This window comes from Rhineura floridana, chromosome 9 (assembly GCF_030035675.1).
Source record: "Rhineura floridana isolate rRhiFlo1 chromosome 9, rRhiFlo1.hap2, whole genome shotgun sequence".
In the NCBI taxonomy this organism is placed as follows: domain Eukaryota; kingdom Metazoa; phylum Chordata; class Lepidosauria; order Squamata; family Rhineuridae; genus Rhineura; species Rhineura floridana.
This window is the reverse complement of record NC_084488.1, coordinates 84,448,338-84,467,954: the sequence shown is the minus strand read 5'-3', so window position 1 is coordinate 84,467,954 and position 19,617 is coordinate 84,448,338. Positions and strand designations below refer to the sequence as shown.

Below are 19,617 nucleotides of genomic sequence, written 5' to 3'. Positions count from 1 at the left end.
GTGCTGGGAATTATAGTTCTGTGAGGAGTTCCCATGATTCTATGGGGGGAGCCATGTAGTTTAAATGTGCTCTAAATCTATGGTGTGTATATGATCTTGCTGATCAAATTCAACACATGAATAGTATAGTTAAAGTGAGTTCTTAGTTAAGTTTAAAATGTTACCATAAAACACAAGGTAAGAAGCTGCCTCTTGAAGTTGTATAGGGCTTCAGAGCATTATAGGTCAATGCAGAAACTTGGAATTATATTTAGGGAGGAGAAAACAGGAAGCTGAAGTAGACACTGGTGGTATAAGAAGCTTTCAGCAACCCAACCCAATAGGCAAGGCATTAAATGGTGATTCAGCTGAAGATAAAAGCCACTATTCTGACTGGTCAAGAAAAACATTCAATTTTGTGATGTCTAAAAGAATTTCCTCTTTGTTCAACATGATGGGTTACTTAACATGTCAGTTGCTCTAGAACAGGAGTTCTTAACTTGTGGTCTGTGGACCTCTAGGGGGTCCATGGATGGGCTTAAGAGGGTCTATGAACTGGGTGCAAAAAAAAAAGCAATTTCCAATGCAATAAAATTTTATTTATGGGGGTCTATAACGTTTACCAGATTCTCAAAGGGTCTGTGACCTAGAAAAGGTTAAGAACCACTAATGTAGAAAAATGTAAAGCAACAAGTCCAGGTCTGGTTATATAGCTGTTATGTGTTTATTGGGAGAACTAGCTTTCAGACATCAAGCTATCACTCAAGACTAGCTCATTTTTTAAAGCTAGAAGCTGATTTGTTGATCTCCAGAACTATAGCTGCATTATAGCTGGGCACAGCCTGTCTGAGATCCCTAAGCAGCTACTCCCCTTTCCATTCCCCGAGTGCAACTCACTCACGAGGTGTCAGGTATGGAATGCAATGTTTTAGCAAGTAACAATAACTACAAGAAGCTCACATAGCTTCTTTAACATGGAAACTGTGGTAAAGCTAGTTGAGCGCAAATATATATCATTGTCCTTTTAGTCTGAGCACAGAGGAGTGAGAGGATACAAGCAGTGGATAAAATGGGAAATTAGAACTGGCATTTCCAGTAGCCTACATTAAAAATCATGTTAGGACTTTTTAAAAATGTGACCTGGAATCCTATGCTTTCCCCACACACACACCCCAAGTGAAATCTGCAAAATTATTTTTTCAGTGCACACAACTCTGCAGAATTTGAAGTGCAGTCTTTGTCTAGGCACTAACTTTAGCCATTAAACAGTTTAGAAACATGGTTTTATCTTTCAGTAATAGATTAGTTCATTCCAATCCCATCATATATAGTCTTTGCCATCCATATATTTAATTGAGCATATTTTAAAATGTCTTTCTCCTAGTTATAACATGAAGATTAGCATTCTCAAACATGATGATGGGACAAGCTGTACAAGTATGAAGAAGCGTTCTGTCAAACATTTCAATAAGCTGTGGAAGAGATATGCACTCTTTTGTAGTGCGTGCGGCAGAATCCTTTCTGTTCTCTGCTTTCACCAGGAAGATATGAGTGGCTGGAGTGTTTGCTTCTATAAATAGTTACTTTATGTCAGCTAGATGCCAATCTTTTTGGAGAGGGTCAGTCCCCAGTGTGTCTCGGTACTAGGCATCATGCAGACCCAAGAACAAGCATAGAAACCACTCAGGACCAGATAGGTCATCCCCATTCATAACAAACTCCATAAACTTCACCCAAAGCATCAGCATCACTGTTTTCCCAACAATAAGGTAAGTGTATTGTTTCCTGAAATAATCTGACATTGGTTGTCCTATAAGGTTGCAGCTTCTAAGCTTACAACAATAAATGGACAATGTATTATAACAATTTGTTGCAGAATTTCACAATGGTTATTTCTTTAGATTATTGCTTAATAACATACTAGTTCAAAGGATGACTACTTCACTGAATTCTTTGCAGCCTTTTAAAGATGTTTGCAAGTGATGTGTTTTAGAGGCTAGAAAGAAAAATGACATTGAAGTTGATCATAGATGGATATATAAAGATATATAAAAATATACAAAGTGGTAATACAAGGAATTTTGCCTGTGTTAGTGAAGATGAGCATGCACACAAGGAAATGAGAAGGCCCAGGTCACATTGTCATATAGTTTGTGTCATGTAATCAAGAAACAGTTAATCCTTGGGGGCTTCATTTGCAGCGTTGGTAGAACATGCATCCTTTCATCAGTGTACCAAGATGTATTGCTGATACCTGTAGTTAAATCCACAGCATTTAAAAATGAGAATAATATTCAATTCCTAGTGCAAAGATTCTCGTTAAAAATGCAAGCTACCCAGTGGTGCTCGACAACATCAAATGTGACTTTCCCTTCTTCCTCTAGTAAGAAAATCACGCCAGACAATGCTATCACATTCTGCCATGGTCAAAGAGAGGAAGCAACAAGCATCTGCCATCATGAAGGAAATCCAGAGAAATGGTATAGAGTTAAATCCCTATTATGACTATGTCCAGTGTCACACTCTAACCTTTCTTTTTTAATCTTACAGCATTTAGTCTCTTACAGCTTTGCCTCTGGGTATACTGCCATAAATAATCTCATGGGGCTATCATGCTGCCTATGGTAACTAATCCTTTTGTAGTTGCCTCTTTTCATTTGAAAGCTATTTTCAGATGAACAACTGTTGTGGAGGAATGAAGTAATCTAACAGCTGATGTACATTCTGCCTGGGATTGGCTTTCGGAATATTATTTGGGGAGGGGGCTAATATGTCTGGATTCCATATTACAGAAGTATTCATATAGAGAAGAGGTATATCTCCTCAATTTTAAAGCCATCTTTAAAAACAATCAAGGATATTTGCAACATAAACTGTTTCTGTCTCCACCTCTGCCCACTCAAAGCTGCCTGTAGTCTCATCCAACCATTCAAGGCACAGTTCCCAACTAAATTCTTTTAAGAAACATTTTGCAATAGGTTTTCTATTTTGCCATCTTTGGATGAGAATTTTGAAAGGCTTAGTTTTACTGATCAGCATTTCTACAAGAAGCAGCTGAAAATATGGCAGCATGCTTCTGAAAACCAGTTGCCGGAATCCTCAGGAGGGGAGAGTGTTCTTGCACTCGGGTCCTGCCTGCGGGCTTCCCCCAGGCACCTGGTTGGCCACTGTGAGAACAGGATGCTGGACTAGATGGGCCACTGGCCTGATCCAGCAGGCTCTTCTTATGTTCTTATGTTCTTATAAAGGTTACAAAACCAATGCAGCTATGTAGTCTTCATTTGAAGACAACTACTGAGAGGATATATAGACCCCAAAGTCAGTTCTCTACCTTCTTCCCACTCCCCAAATGCTGAAACTCAGCACTAAAATCTGAAACACCCAAACATTCTCCAGTGTATGTGCACTCACATTCATGTGCAAGCACAAAGAGATTATCTCACCCATTGATAAAGAGTTTCCCTTGCTTATTCTAGATTGCTCAGGTATCTACCATTGTAATGGATGGGTTTGTTCTTTTAAAAACACACACACAAAAACCAGAAAAACTGGCCTTTCTCTTCTAGAAATTTATCCACACTAGAAATGTATCAGTATTATCAACCAGTTTAGCTATTTATTTATTTATTATTACATTTATATCCCACCCTTCCTCCCAATTCTCCCAAAGAACTGTGGTACTTGTAGTATGGTGAGGGTGCTTATTCTCTCTGAGATTCCTAACTCCCCTCACAGAACCACAGGCCCCAGGTTTTTCATACTGACTGACAGAAAAAAAGTGTTAAAACGATCTGTGAATCAAACTAGATGTGCTGTGGAAGCTCTCTGATCAGAACTCTTGACAACTTTTTGTTGTTAAAATTATCTGTTGAAGGGAAAGGTGATTTGCATTATGACAGCAGTGCTTGCGGGGGGGTGGGGAGTTAACACTTTCTCTGACTCAGAAACATAGAAAGCTATATTATACTAAATCAGATCATTGGATGGATACTAGCCATGACACATTCTATATTCTACCTCCCTTGTCAGAGGCAGTATGCCTCCAAAAATCAATTCCTGGGGGTTGCAGGTGGTGAGGACTGCTGTTGTGCCCAGGTTCTGCTTGCAGGCTTCCCATGGGCATCTGGTGTGCAGGATAGAGAACAGACTAGATGGTCTGTTCCAGCAGGGATCTTCTTATGTTCTCATGATCTATCTGGTTTTTATTGTCTGTGCAGATATTGGCAGCATCTTTCCAATGTTTCAAACAGAGGTCTTTCCTACCCTTACCTGGAGATGTTAGGTCTGGTACCAGTGCCATGCAAACTATGTGTTCTACTACTGCTCTAGCTTCCTCTTAAATCACCCTTTCCCCAAATCTGCTATTAGTGTCTAAAGGAGAGGGATGGATACATATATTGTACCTGTCTTTCTCCTCCTTTGCAATTAATAGCAGCTTTATGTTTAAGGAACAGTACAGGGAAAACACCTAACCAAATAAAACAATGATCAAGGCATCCAATAATGGCTCTACTGTATCAACAAAGCACACTCTGTTTCATAGAGGACTGTATCTCCCAATTTTGCTAGTACGCCTTGAATTTTCTGGAAATGTTGCTATCAGTTTTTGAAGATGTTGTATGACAATAAACTTTAATAGTTGTGTACAAGTTTATGTCATCTAAATGTGAAAAGTATTTCCTGAAGAGCTCAAGAATGGTGTATTTTTGAAGTTAGTATTTCAAAACCTGTTGGACAAGACATTCCACCAATGGTTTGCTTGTGATACCAGAAACTCTGTGAGAGACCAAGGAAGCAGGGAAAAATCCAGTAACCTGCCTTTCCAGGAGGCTTGGCCAAAGCTTGTTTTTTTCTCAACATGGTGAAATGTGAAGAACTGAACTCAAGACTGGAAAAATGAGAAAGGCAGAGAAACCGAAACTGACAGATTCACCCACCTCTACCTGGGAGTAAGTCCCAGGTAACTGCACACAGAACTGCAACTTAAACATAAATCCACTGATTTCACTGAGTCCACTCTGAATATGGTTGAATTGGATACAACCTATTGAGTATAAGATCACCTTTCCTTTTAAGCTGGGATGGGAAGGGCCCAAAAAGTTGAAGAGAACATAAGCATTAGTCGCCATTAGTAATTTGTTTAGTCCCTGCAATGGCTCACTGAAGTCAATAGGAATCCTTCTGTGTTGAGTTCTCAGTATATGAAATTCGCCTCCTGGTGTTCCCACCTTTTTTCTTCTCTTTCTCCTCCTTTTTTGCACTTAGTTGAGATCAGGCGGGATCTATGCACAGTTTAATTGAAACAGACAGCAGAATTATATTTAATTGACAGAAGGCTCAAATTATGTTTAATTGACAGAAGGCTGAAACACTTAACATTTCTGGGAAGCTGCCTAGACACACAAAGTGGTTTAGATCCTCACTTGAAACATGAGATAACTAATAAAAGTTCTGAATCAGAAATGCTGAGAGTAGCATGTGTTTGAGGAATTAATCAGGTTCAAATATTTATTGTTCATTAACAAGCAACATATAAGACATCTGTCTGGAAAACCCAACCAACCCAGTTTTAAGGCAAGGGAAAGTATGCAGTGCAATCCTAAGTATGTTTACTGAGAAGTAAACCCTACCAAGTTCAGTGGAGCTTATTCCCTAGCACGTGTGCTTAGAATTACAGTCTTAAGCAGTGAATTCAGATCTGAATCAAAGGAATATTTTAAGATCTGAATTTTTTTTAATTTGGGCTGGCTTAAGTGGATCATGATACAGAAAGAGAACATAGGTGCTGTATACTAAGTCAGACCATTGGTCCATCTAGCTCAGACTGTCTACACTGGCTGGCAACAGTTCTCTAGGATTTCAAGCAGGGTTCTCTCCCAGCCCTACTTGGAGATGCTGGGGATTGATTTGTGGCTGTTGATATGCCACAAATGACTTTATATGTGCAGGCAGACAAGTCAGCAAAATATTTTTTGGGCGACTGACTTCTCTGGAATTATTTGTAAAACTGTTCCCACTTGCCTGAAAGGTGATCTGTGCACTGAGAGTGCAAAATGTGTTGCATGTGTTGCATGGGGTGCATGGAAAGCAGAAGCAGCTCACGTTTACCCTGCATGCTGAATGCAATGAAATGTTGACCTATTGCACTAATAGGCAATAGAGACAACCCACTGGTAGAGGGCTTTTACATTCATGGACTGATTCAGCAATCTCAGTATTGCTCCCTAAAAGTTTAGAATCTTCAAGATTCATAATATTGCCTTGATTAACACAGCTTATTAAGTTTATTCATGCTGCTTAGCATGTCCTTCTGTTTTTTTTGCGGTATGAACTTATTTGAGTCAAAACACATTTTCCAAGTTTTGTTCATCACTATATACATTCAAAAGAGAACTGCCAGACTAAAACCAAACGTACTTTATGGAAGATTCATTCTGAGTTTCTCCCACGTTCCTGTGGAAAATACCAACTGTCTGGCCAGGGTATAGTATTTTGGGATGATCTGAGGTTCATCAGACAGATTTTTTTGAAATACAGGAATTTTAAAAGAAGGAGAATTTATATGTGGAAAAATAGTATTTAGTCCTATAAAACGACAGGGACCCTGATCCTATAGTTTTATATAAATGAGATGGCATATAAAAGAGTTGTTGTCTAATAGTGCTCTGATGACATTCTTTGATTGGGAAGTACGAAAAGTCAGTCCTGTTTCCTAGACCTGGAGTCTCCAATATGCCCATGGGCACCCACAGGGACCCACTGCTACCTGCCAGAGCCCCCTGCCCCTCCTAATATTTTTAAATTGGGTTGCTTTTATTTATTTGCTTGCTTTGAAGGTTATATTTTTTGGGGGGGATTACCTACTTTTTGTCTGTGTTTGTTTGGGGGTGGAGTTAAGGGGCCTTGCCTGTTTGAGGGGCTTTCTGAGCATTGACAGTTTTTCTCCTGTGGAATGGGTATTTTGTTGTGCCCATGGTGGTTTCTTAGATTTCCAAATGTGCCTTCGAGCCCAAGAAGGTTGGGGATTCCTGCTCTAGACTGTAGGTTACATTTAATTATTAGTTATATCAAATCTTGACTGCATAGAATTGCATCAATTTAGCTTGATCCATAGTTGCTGTAATGTGGTTAGGAAGTGCTAGCTTCATTATACTTCCTCCTTCTGCCCAATGCTATACCATGCAACAACTGTGCACTATTGTTCAATCTCACACTGGCATGAGTGGGTGTAGCAGTGTGACATCTTGGGTCAGTATGTGATGCCAGGATACCACTGGTTGCACTGTGCACACAATCAGACATTTTTTGTGGAAAACATATAGTGCTGATCATCAGTGGTTGTTACTTACTTGCATGCAATATTTGAAGTCAAACCTTCATAATCTGCCAAGCTAGTTGTGTATTGTGACCTGCTGAGTGTTTTGACAATTTCCCTATTCTGCAGTCTGAGGCAGACAGCAAAAACAGGATGTATATTGAGTTCTTAGTAAGCCACCACACTTACTGATGGATTGAATTCGTCTGGAGGGTGGCAAGTTTTATATGCCTGATTTAAGAACAGTAATGGTCAGCTAGTAGACTGCAGAAAACATCTGTTCCATTAAGCAAAATTATCCAGACTTCAGTACTGTCACTGAAAATTGTGGGACATGGATACTCCACATTTTAATGTTAATGGGTCTTTGGGGTTTGTATGCAAAGCCCAAACTAGGCCTGATTTCATACGTTCCTTAACTGTGACACATGCTGGTTTTATTATAAGCCCTAACCATCCATAGCGAGTTTGCCTCGTGCTGGAAAATACAGTTCCAGTCCTTTAACCACTGTCTGAAGAACAGAGTATCCATAACAATGTAGAAACTGGGTATTCCATTTTAAGAATATTGGACATGATCCAGTTAAAGATAAGTTCTTTTAAGACTAATAAATTTCAGTGTCAGCAATGGGCAGGGCTAGTCATATGGTTTTATTAAAAGTCCATAATGTTCAATACACTGCTCTCCATATTGACCATCCAAATGCCTACAGAAAACCTACAAGTCAAGCATGAAAGCAATAACTCTCTGTCAATGTTGCTGTCCAGCAACTGGTATTCGGTGAGATACTGCCTCTGAGATTCCACATAGGATAACAGCCATTGATAGACCTATTCTCCATGAAGGTGTCCCATTTCTTCATCTTCATCCTTATTATTATTAGCTTTTCTAATAATAATAAGCAACCGATGGTGACTTACAATAATAACCATTAAAACCAACTATAATAATAAATCCATCAAAAACAACCAACAACCTGAAAACATATCAGTACATATAAAGATGGGTCTTGCAAGATGTGCCACATTAAAAGAGGCCGCTGATCCATTAAGCTCTTCAAATTAAGGACCAAAAGCCAATGTAAAAAGGAAGGGTTTTGCCTGGCACTTAAAAATAGTTAATGAAGGCACCAGGCATACCTCCCTGGGGAGAGCGTTCTATAAATGGGGAGCTACTACTGAAAAGGCCTGCTCTCGTGTTGCCACCCTATACACCTCCTTTGAAAGGGGTACATGGAGAAAGGTCTCAGACCCAGAGGCTGTCAGGTGACTCATTCCTTGCCTTACCTGATAGTGTGCACATGTGGGGCTGTGTTTTCCATGCCCCCTAGCAACAGGAATCTTTGGTGTGATCTACAGGTGCGGGTTTCCTAAATTTATGAAGTAAGAGGTGCTGTCTAGAAGTAAGAGCCTTTCCCCTCCTTCCCAAATCCCAGATGCATTCAAGACTGGCTGTGTTTATTATGTGATGGCAAGTGAAAAACCTTTGCACATTCTCAAGAAGTCCAGGGGCAAAAGGGCCCACTGATAGCCTCTTGCTTAAGAGCTCACACACCCAGCTTTGCCAGAGTGAAAGGTGTTTAACCCTCCCACTGAAATCAATAGGACTTACTAGAGCTTAACTTTCACTGGATGATACCAATTATTTACAAGACTTTTCTTAGAAATGTGGGCTTGTATTATTTTGTAGAATCACCTGGAATAGACCTTGGAAAAAAGGTCAGCATCCCTAGAGACATCATGTTGGAAGAATTGTCATTGCTTAGTAACAGAGGAGCACAGCTATTCAAGATGCGTCAAAGGAGATCTGACAAATACACATATGAAAATCTTCACTTTTTATCTAGCAAGCCAAGGAACGTGAGTATTTTACACTCTTGTTGTTTAGCGTGTCAGAGCATGACTGGCCTAGGACAAGCCTGCACAGTTTATCAAGGTGAATAAAGCTGATCAATCAGCAATATGGGTCACAAGAAACAGGTGTTTGACTGCCACCTTTCCCAATCATATTTCTGAGGCAGGCAGTAAAAACAGAATGCATATTGAGATCTTGGTGAGCCCCCTTGGCACCGATCTGCATTTAGTTTAACAGGTTATAAGATGCATAGTGTATCACTGTGAAAGGATTACCTATAGTTTTAGTGCATTTATTCCAAAATGGTGACTTAGAATTGAACAGTGGGTCCTAAAAGCTTTGGGAACAGGGCCCCACCTCTGTTTATGTGTATGTATATATATGCATATCTCAGGGAGGATCAAGATCATGGCTATGACTTGAAGCATTTCATGAACATGCTGTCTGGCAGAAGTATCACGTTTTTCCCATTACAAAATAGTTTGCTTAGAGTACTCAGAAATGCAACATCACTGTAACAGAAGCAAGTTCGTGAGGGAAGATGTGAGAATTGTATGCCACAAATAAGAAACAGATGCACATTTATTGTACAATAAGCCAATTCTGCAGATGCAGAAGGCCCCTTAGCTTCTTTTCAGTTGTGTTCTAGAGAAGGTTCATTATTGCTATTTTACAAGCACACATTAGATCTCTCTGACTTCAAAAGGTTTTTTTAATGGGAAGCAATTGCTTCAATGGCAAGGATGATGTTGTTTTTTTGCTGTACCCAAAAAAGGCAATTAAAATTGGGCTAAATTAATAAGCCTTTTAAAAAATGGAATTGTCCAAAACAATGGAAACTTGTTTAGGTGATTTGTTTTTTAAGAGGTCTGGCATTGCTTACCAGGTATAGAAGAGAAATTAAATTCAGTTCACATTTAAAGCAAAATTTATCAAATTCATACTTATCCAAATTTTGCAATGCAGTTCTCCAACCAAACAATGTTTAATAAATGCATATATTAGGGGCAGGCCTGGTGCCAGAAGGCGGCCAGGTTGGGTACTGGCCAAGGGCCTCTGTGGCTAAGAGGTGCCCCTGCTGCTGGGGATGGGTAGATGTAGATGTAGCTCCTGTTCTATGATCCATGTTAGCATCGGGTTATGGACCATGCACTCTACAACACAATGTTGGCATGGATTGTGGACCGGGAGCTGCCCTCCCACGCAGCACCCCTCCCCCTGCCAGCACTGGCTTAAAATAAGCCCAGCTGTACCACTTCCCATGTTGCCGCATTAGAGTGCCATCATGCTGTGCTGCCACTGACGAGGGCCGACTGCAGTCTGGTGCCCAAGGCCCTTCTACAATCTGGTGTCGGCCCTGATTAGGGGAGAGTGTGTATAAAAATTAATATATTAGTGAAGATAACATACCAGAAGAACATTAGTCAAAACTGCATACAAAAAATGTGTTAGGAAAATTTGCACTAAAATGCTGCAGAATTTGCATGAGGTTTTTTTTTTAATGCAAATTGCTGCAGAAATGTGAAGAACTGAATTTCAGACTGGGAAAAATGAGAAATGGAGAGAACTGAAATTGACAAATTGCTTACTGACTGCAATCTGAGAAGAGTTTCAAGGGGCTAAAAAGATCTACCATTTGTCCTATTTAACAGCCAGAAGTACTGCAGACCTGAATATTAAATGTAAAACAAGATACTGCTGCCATTGTCATTTTGGGTAGTGTAGATGAGGCATGCTGATTTCAGCATTGAAGGACAGGAGGGGAGAGGTAACAGAAAAGCAAAGAGGCCAGTGACTCTGATAGCAAGTGCAGAAGGAAGTGAACCAGCATATAAGGCAAGAACATTGAATCACAAAAATGAACAGGCACATGTGAACTGAAGCAAGGGCAGGAGATAGGAACCATGGACATTGAAAGAAGATAGCAGTGGATAGGTCAGAAACATGATTTTTTTTTTATTTCTAAAATGCTATCAAGCGAATGAATGAACAATGCATAAAATTAGAGAAAGGCCCTGCCCCCGGCTTACAATCAAACAGGAAAAGAAAGCCTGGGAAGGGAAGGGGTATGATAGGAAAGGCATTGGAACTGAATTAAGATAATGAGCAGGGGCTTGGTTTAAAACCAAAAACTGATGGAGACTTCTGACATCAGGAGATGTCAAGGGGCATTCCAGATATAAGGAATAACAAGATAAAAGGAGTACAAATAAGAGATAAGATTGTTGGAGCTGACAAGAAGGAAAATACCACTGTGAGAAGCAGAGATTTGAGATCATAAAGAAGCTAAAGCATGGAGGTATTTATAAGCTACCTAAAAGGATTAAACTGATGTGTGTGTATATATATATATATATATATATATATACTTATTTATAAACCTATTTATATATAACCCTCTCATATAATATCAAGGCAGTGTACAGCTACATATTTTTAAAAAATATATACAAAACAATCATTAAAATGACCGGCTAGTCAAAAACATTTTAAACAACTGCATAGGCATGTTGGCACAAAAAAAGTATTTAATTGACATCTGAAAGTCAAAAGTGAGGACGCCTGCTGAATCTCTGTAGGAAGAGTATTTTGCAGAACAGGGCTGGTGACACTAAATGGCCGAATTCTGCTTGAGGCTGGTCAGGCCTCTGTAACATGGCAGGCAACTAACAGCACTTCATATATACTAAAGATATAAGGACCAAAGTTGTTCACATAAACTAAGAGGAGCAAGAACAGACAAATGGGGTCTTAGACTTAAGGGTCTAAAGAGGCAATCTTCTAGAAAATGGAAAGGACACTGATGTGGTGTAGCTTACAGTTCTTGTTGCCAGATATATGGGAAGTGATCATAACTCATGAATGGCAGAGCACCAAGTTATTCATGTCAGTTCAAACAAATGCCAGTAAAAACATCACTGCATTCCACAGAGACAAAGGGTTTGCTTTGCTGCCTTTTTTAGGTGGGAGCTATTTTAGAGAACTAGCTTAACACTCTGTGCATTTTCTCCTCTCACGTCTTCATTAATTTGTCTTTAAAGCCCAAATCATAACTAACTGACCTAATCTTGTGATTCTAAGGGTGGAATCCTGAATACACTTACCAGGTAACTGGGAAAAAGTCCTGCTGATTACTTTCAAGTAAGCATGCAAAGGACGGCAAACCATGCACATCTTTAACATATTGAGACTTTGACACTGAACAGTTGAGGACTCTTGTTTTAAAATGATTTGTTGTTCCATGTTTTCATTTCCCCCCCCATACCTAAAGAAAATTGTACTCAAAGGCAGCCTGTAGTTAAAAACCTTTTCATTTTAATGTCATGGCTAAAATAAGGTTCTGGCGTTTTAGACAGCTGTAATTAAAGAGACAATGATTAAAGCTTTGAATGTAGCCTTGGAACTAATGACCCAGTACAGAAAGGATGTATAACTCCAGCCTGTCATTAATCTTCATGAAGTGGCCTGTACTATGGTTATTATTGTGATTACAAATTGAGGTGGCATTGCAGGAATTCTTTATGGACACTGCATAGGAATAAAGCAAATAAAACCAGCAGTCAGGTGCCCAAGTGAGGTTAAAGGAAAACAGAATTCTTTAATAGATGGGGATTTTCATCCCAGGAGCAGGAGGGTGAAGAGAACCTGCCAATCAAGGGGGGAAGATATGGATCAGGTCCATGAAGGGAGGAAGAGTTATAATCTCCCACCTAATGCACCTGGCCCTAATCTAAATAAGGCCAGGTGTCTTCAGGTTTTCTTTGTATAAGTACAGGCATGTGTGGGGTGTGTCAATTCTGATTGGGACTAGGGATGTGCTCGAATTTCACACAATTCAAATTTGATACCAGATTTCCTATTTATTTGCTTTTTTTGTCCTCATAGATTGGGTTTTCTTCTAGCAGTTTTCTGCAGCTGAAGCTGATTTTTTAAAAATTCACCTCAAAAATATTGATATTAATATCAATATTTTCTTCAAAATATTGATATTTCCCTCAAAATCATTGATTTTTCAAGGAAAATATTGATATTTTTAAAAAATCAATGAAAAAGTATATTTAAAAAAAATTCAATATTTATTGATATTTTTGTGGGGAAAACCCAAATTGGTCTTTTAGTGAACATTAATCCCCAATGAAGCGGTACTGGAAGTTGGTTTGATGGAGCGAAAATTGAATCAGCACTGAAATGCAGATCCCATCCCTAACTGGGACCATGTTTCCCTCCTCAGTCACTATCTGGCTAAAACTTGCTCCTTGTGCAGTTACATACCTTAGAAAATATTCCCCAATTGGAATCAATGGAAACTTTGGGTTGTATTCAGCTAAGTCCTACTCAGAGCAGGATTGCCACTGAAATTAATGAACCTACGTTAAACATGCCTATTAAGTTCAATAGGGCTACTCTGAGTAGGACTAGCACGGAATACCACTTGTTTTTAAAAAAGCCTTATGGCTACAAGGGGGCCTGATATTTGTCTAGATCATGGCTGAGGAGGGAAGGGATAAACTCCTCTCCTGGGTATTGTGACCCCCGATCAAACTGGAACCATCACCACCTATCCCTGTAATTAAATAACCAAATACATTAGTGCACAACGGCTGAGAGGAAAAAATCAAAATTCCTTTATGTGCCACAAGGGATGCCCCAACTTGTCCAGAACACAGATACTAAACTGAAATCATGTTATGGTTCCCCCACCTCATTTTCTTGTGATCCTGATCCCCAACAGCGCTTTCTCTCTTTCTCTCTCCATGTGCAGCGTGCTGTGGCACTAATATGCAGTGGCTGGGTTTTAAGGCCTAGAATAGTCAGACATCCCAGCTTCAAAACTAGGGACACCAAAATCGTTTTGCACTTCTAGGTGAACTAGAGAGGTTTCTGGCATAAGGACCATTGCTTTTGTTTTTGGGGAGAGTGAGTACAGCATTTTAAAAGAAGGGCATCATCTAACAATTTTTGCTTCAGGAAAAAGGGTATTTTAAGAGATAACTCACCTACCTGGAGCACCAGAGGCCAATCATTCCCAGCTTGCTGGATACTTTCTATTCTGGCTCTAGAAAGCCAGTAAATCTCTGTGTTGCCTTCATTCTACATCTCTAAAGCAACAATTCACCAGTTAGTTCATCTGGAGCGAGTGTATGGTGCTCAGATAGCAGAGTGGAAGAGCAAAAAAGTGGTCAGAAAACAATTAAGTTTAAACACAAGTTACTATATCAGCTTCCCAGCTGGGAAACACCAAATAACCAGGACATTGTTTTCATATCTGTTGTGCATCTGATAGCTGTGCTATTTCTTCCCTTTCAAATGCAGCGCAGTGAGGTCATACAGTGCATTGAAATGGATGCTAGTGGCATGGAAGCTGGCCAAGAACATGCACCAACAACACCTCCTAATACACCTGATCCACGGAGCCCACCAAACCCTGAAACCATTGCCCCAGGTAAGCCACTGTGGAACATCTAAACCAGACAAACCTCTCATTTTTCAGGCAACATAAAAAAACTAATCTTCAAAAGTTCTCCATAGAAGAGAGCAACTATGTAGTTTTAAGTGGAAGCATAGATGAATCTCAACACCTATGACATCTTTGAGGTAGCCACAGACGTAGCGTAAACTGTAGTGTAAAAGACAGAGTTTTCACAAGATGTCTGCTTTCACGGTTTTCTAAAACTTCCACTAACCTTGATGGAGTCTCAGGAGCACAATATGCATCATTTCTATGTAACAGATGGATCCGTATTTAGAATGTAAGAGCCTTGCTGAATCGGACCAAAGTCTCATCTAGTCCAGTATTTTTCCTATAGTGACCAAATAAATGCAAGATATGAACACAATAGCACTTATGTTCCCCAGCAGCAAGTGGTATTCAGAAGCTTTCAGAGTGAAGGCAATATGTAGCCATCATGACTAGTAGCCATTGATAGCCTTGTCTTCCATGAAGTACTACTGTTCACACTTTTTTTTTCATATGCAGGGCTGTATGAATGCTCCAGCTATGGCAGGGCTGCAGAACCTGTGGCCCTCCAGATGTCATTGGACTTCAGCTCCCATCAGCCTCAGCCAGCATGACCAATGGTCAGGAATGCCTGGAGACAAAATCCAGCAACATCTGGAGAGCCACAGGGCCCCATTCTTGAGATATGGCACTTGCACAGTGGTAATAGTAAAAATAAAACATTTAAATTAGTAATGGACAGACACTGGCACAGTTATACCATGCTAGTAGCAGCATACAGCCACTGGGAGTGACCACAGCTCAGTGTTGGAGCCTATACCTTGCCTGCAAGTTCAATCTCTGTCACCTCATGTTAGAAAGATCATGTGATGGGAAAGACCTCTGACTGAGAATTTGGAGAGCACCATTGCTAAGGTTGCTTAATTACTTAATCACTGTTGCTAAGCGATCAGAGGAAGGAATGCTGACCACCCCACCTGGGACTCAGGAGAGAGGCCTCTTAGAGCAGCAGAAAAAACAGGAGAAGTTCATTGTTGCTACTAGCCTGACGCTGGAGGGAAGAGAATACAGTATTTGGGAACGTTTGTTTAAGCACTTTCCTCCATATCCACAGTATTTCATTCACTCCCCAAATGTGTTGCCTTTAAACACAGAACAAAATGCAATTGGCTGGGTTTCGTATGTTTTACTTGGAAGTAATTCCCTTGAAATAAATAAGGCTTCCTTCCTACTGTGAAAAAAATGTGATATTGCAATCCCCCCCCCCCGGGTTTCCATGTCGCCCACCCAGTAACAACTGATCTGCTTGTTATTACTGGGCTGTTCTTTAATATACAGTAACCATAAAACAAATGAATCGGCAAATACCTTGCAGGTGCAGCAAGTTAAACTTTCTAAGACTGTACTTTAATACAAGGATACTTTTTTGTTTATAAAGGTTGGCAAAATGTTTTGTGTGTGTTTTTCTGAGAGCTGTGAAACGACATGTTTGTTGCTTGTTCTATATTTCTATCTTGATATTCCTCCCAGGAGCTCAAAGCTGTGTACATTATCTTCCCCTTTTATCTTGACAACAGCCCTGTGAGGTAGGCTAGGCTGAGACATGGTAATTCAGACACCAAAACTGTGAAACTACATATTAGAATATTTTTGGTTGTTATTATTTATCAGGGTTGGCAAACTTTTTTTTGGCGTTTTGCTGTAAATATCAGGACTATAAAAAGTTGCAGATGAAGCAAGGAGGCTGCTATGAATGCCATGATATATTTGTATCGCTTTTCCACTCAGGAGCTCAAAGTTGTGTACATTATCCTCCCCTTCCCCCCTTTATCTTTGCAGTAGGACCCCCTATTCCTCTAACTGTAATTTGTTTTTGAACTGATTTTAATAATGAATTTTATATTGTTGTAACCCATCCTGGGATCTTCTGGTGAAGGGCTGGTAAGAAAGCAAGATGATGATGATAACTGCTCTATGGGGTCACCTTATATGTACATAAGCAGGAGTTCTTGCCAATAGATTGACAGAGGGGGCAATGCAGGGGACCCAATCCATACACAGTTTACCTGGACCAGGAAATCCTGTAGGCATTCCTGATCGTAGGGAACAACCAAAATCTATCTGTGGCCAGAGTGGAGTGTATTTCATGACTCTGAGCCTGCACAATGCAAGCACAGAAATTAATATTGCAGAATTCAGCATCCCGAGAATTATCAACTTGCTTTTAAAAACTAAATAACAAAAGGAGTGAGTGAATGGTCAGGGAGAACCTGATGCTGTAACTCTGCTAGAGCTGAGCACGTGTGGAGCTGAAGACAAACTTGGAAGGGAGACAATGGGAGGCCCATATGGAATCAGAATAACAAATATATATTCAAAAAGGGAGCAGAACAATAACACTTAGCATTTATATAGAACTTTAGAGCATTCAAATTGCTTCATGTAATTAGTAATCCTTACCACAGTCCCGTTCTTAGCAACATGTTTTGCTTATGTATAGTCACCTGGTAAGTTTGTGGGAGACATAAGATTTGAATCAGGGACCCAACTCCTTGGTTGACAGTGTAGCCTCTTTATGGTATACTGTGAATCATTCAAACAAACTTGGTATGTTGCATGGGGATCTTTTCCCCAACCCTTTGAATTGCAGTCCAGAGTCAAATATGCAAAATTAGCAAATTTATACTTATTTGTTTAATTTGTATAATGCATAAACATCCTCACAATACAGACAGCTCTGCTTGTGGCACTTGTGCAACTTGGATGTGCAACTATTTTTAGTTGTTTTTATTGTACGATTGTAAATCGCCTTCAAATTTACATGATTTATAAATAAAGAAATAAAACCATGTTCTGTACAACTACCACAATAGCAGCAGTTACTGGTTGTGGTTAAAACAGCACAACCTATAGCACTTGCTATGAAATATAAGAGTTCTTTGTCAGGACTCTTATTGTGCATTTATGTGGTAAACCCTCCACTTGGTCTGGCAAAGCCCTAATGCCTTATTATATGCTGCTTCCTACTATTGTTTGTCAAAAATTTCTTCTGCATGCATCTGACTTCTACAGGAGTGATGTATGCTGCTTCATTGCCTGTACATTGATCGGTGACCAAACATTCTCTAATAAAAAGATTTTCAGTTCAAGTATGCTTGGCTGATATCTTCATGCTACTACAGCATATTGACATAACTTTCTTTGACCAAGATCTACCAAACATTTAATTGCTTCATTTAAAACCATACCCAGTAATAAATAGTTTTTTAAAAAAGGTCAGGAGAGGCCACACGTACAGCCTTATCTCATGCACAACAAACCTGTCCAAATGTGTCACACCTTTGGCTTCTTAGGGGATATATTTCAGTAGATACGGACGGCACCAATTATACCATATTAGCATGAAATGAACCTTATACAAAAGTAACTTAGAGGACAATTTGGTCCTCTGTCTGCCAGAACATTTTCTACCGTAGTGTAAAACCTTTGCTGCAAGGACGCTTGTTTCTTTTATTCAGAGGCACAGAGCCACAAAGAAGCCTTTTGTTGTTGTTGAACAAAACAAGAGCTGACTAATTTGTGGGGAATAATTTATAAAGTGAACACAGCCTTTTGCTCACTTGTGTGACCACCACATAATGGGTTCTACACAATATGTATGTATAGCTTTATTATTTAAGGCTGGAATTCTATACAAACCTTCCTGAGAGTAACACAGTGAGACTTACTTGTGAGAAAACATAAGATTGTGCTATAATCATGTGTACATGTTTTAAATCATGGTACCAATTATATTAAAAATCTTATGCCTTCTTGGCAACTTAATGTTCACTTAAATGTCTATTAACTAGCCAGCATGTGCTTAAACAGTTGGAAGCTATATGTCAACCTAAACATTTTGAAAATATGATCAGTGCATGTTAAAATGTGGTTTTCCTCTCTCATAGATGCATGCCCTGAATGGAATGTGGATTAACACAAAGCTATTTTAGGTACACAATGACGTATGGACAAACAGGAGTCAGTACCTTTTAAAATTTTTGCTGTTGTGGGGTGAGCTCAGTTCTCCTTCCTGGTTGCCTTTGTTCATCAACTTGCACACTTATTTTCTTCTCCTACAATAATTTTTCACTTCTTCTTCATTCCTTCCCCCTTCCCCATGCATCAAGCAGGCTGCCTGTCTTTTAAAAAATATTTTTCAAATACCTTGCAAGTCTATCTGATTAAACATTTGATTTGTACCTTATTATTATTTTTAAAAACCCCATGAGGTTTTGTTAAACTTTAAAAACTGCTCTGGGAACTGAGGAGCAGGTGGCTTCATGATGTCACAAGGACTAGCCAATCAGTCCTGTCCATAGTTGGTTTCTGCTGGGAACTAGCCAAACCTGTTTCTTCTGATTTGAATCCTGCAAAGGAGACAGTACATCTGAGCAATGTGAGTGGAGTATGGTTCCACATTTCTTATGTGTGTCTGTATATACCTTTATTTATTTACTTATGAAAATACAAGTCAACTTTCTGGAACAAGTCTATCCAAAGTAGAGGGGGAAAAACAACTATAAAACTGCAATAATATATTACAATAAAATGTTTAAAATCCCCAAAGATCAACAAACCAACAATAAGTTAAAATACAATCCAGCCAGTATAAAAATAATTTCCTGAGCCACAGCAGCATGGCCAATAAATCACATCAATTAAAAACCATTTAAAACCGGTGTTTTTTGGAGCCTTTTTAAATACTTGAATAAAAGTGTTTATAGCTTGTCTTTGGGCATTACAAGAATAGGTGAGATCAGTACAGCTAAATTTTTAAGCTCACAGTGTATTTTGAACATATGTTTTAAATATGGTAGTGAGAAAAAAATTGTTCATGTACATGGGACAGAGTTTGCCTCTCATAATCTTTTCCCTTTCCCCCCATCACCCAAAATGTTTTTCTAACACTTCCAATCAGAGCTCTGAGGTTTGTGGCTGAAACCACAGTCTTAAGCAGATGATCTCAAG

General features: G+C 39.4%; 1 protein-coding gene and 1 long non-coding RNA gene across 3 annotated transcripts in view; one reads left to right on the top strand and one right to left on the bottom strand.

Moving 5' to 3' along the window:
* Positions 1-1,144: 1,144 nt before the first annotated feature.
* On the bottom strand, positions 1,145-18,858 carry LOC133364513 (uncharacterized). 2 transcript variants are annotated; one of them, XR_009757964.1, is made up of 5 exons: positions 18,636-18,858; positions 14,834-14,950; positions 14,147-14,248; positions 5,043-5,261; positions 1,145-2,233 (listed from the first exon to the last, which is right to left on the bottom strand). It is a non-coding gene; the product is annotated as an uncharacterized LOC133364513 (long non-coding RNA). The 2 variants fall into 2 exon arrangements; XR_009757963.1 differs by lacking the exon at positions 18,636-18,858 and adding an exon at positions 15,428-15,496.
* Positions 1,583-19,617, top strand: part of MYOZ2 (myozenin 2) — a 33,661-nt gene continuing 15,626 nt past the window's right edge. Inside the window, exons 1-4 of the mRNA XM_061585247.1 lie at positions 1,583-1,748; positions 2,364-2,459; positions 8,985-9,154; positions 14,463-14,592. Coding sequence (XP_061441231.1) covers positions 2,384-2,459; positions 8,985-9,154; positions 14,463-14,592 — 376 coding nt within the window. The 5' untranslated portion in view covers positions 1,583-1,748; positions 2,364-2,383. The remainder of the gene's footprint in view (positions 1,749-2,363; positions 2,460-8,984; positions 9,155-14,462; positions 14,593-19,617) is intronic.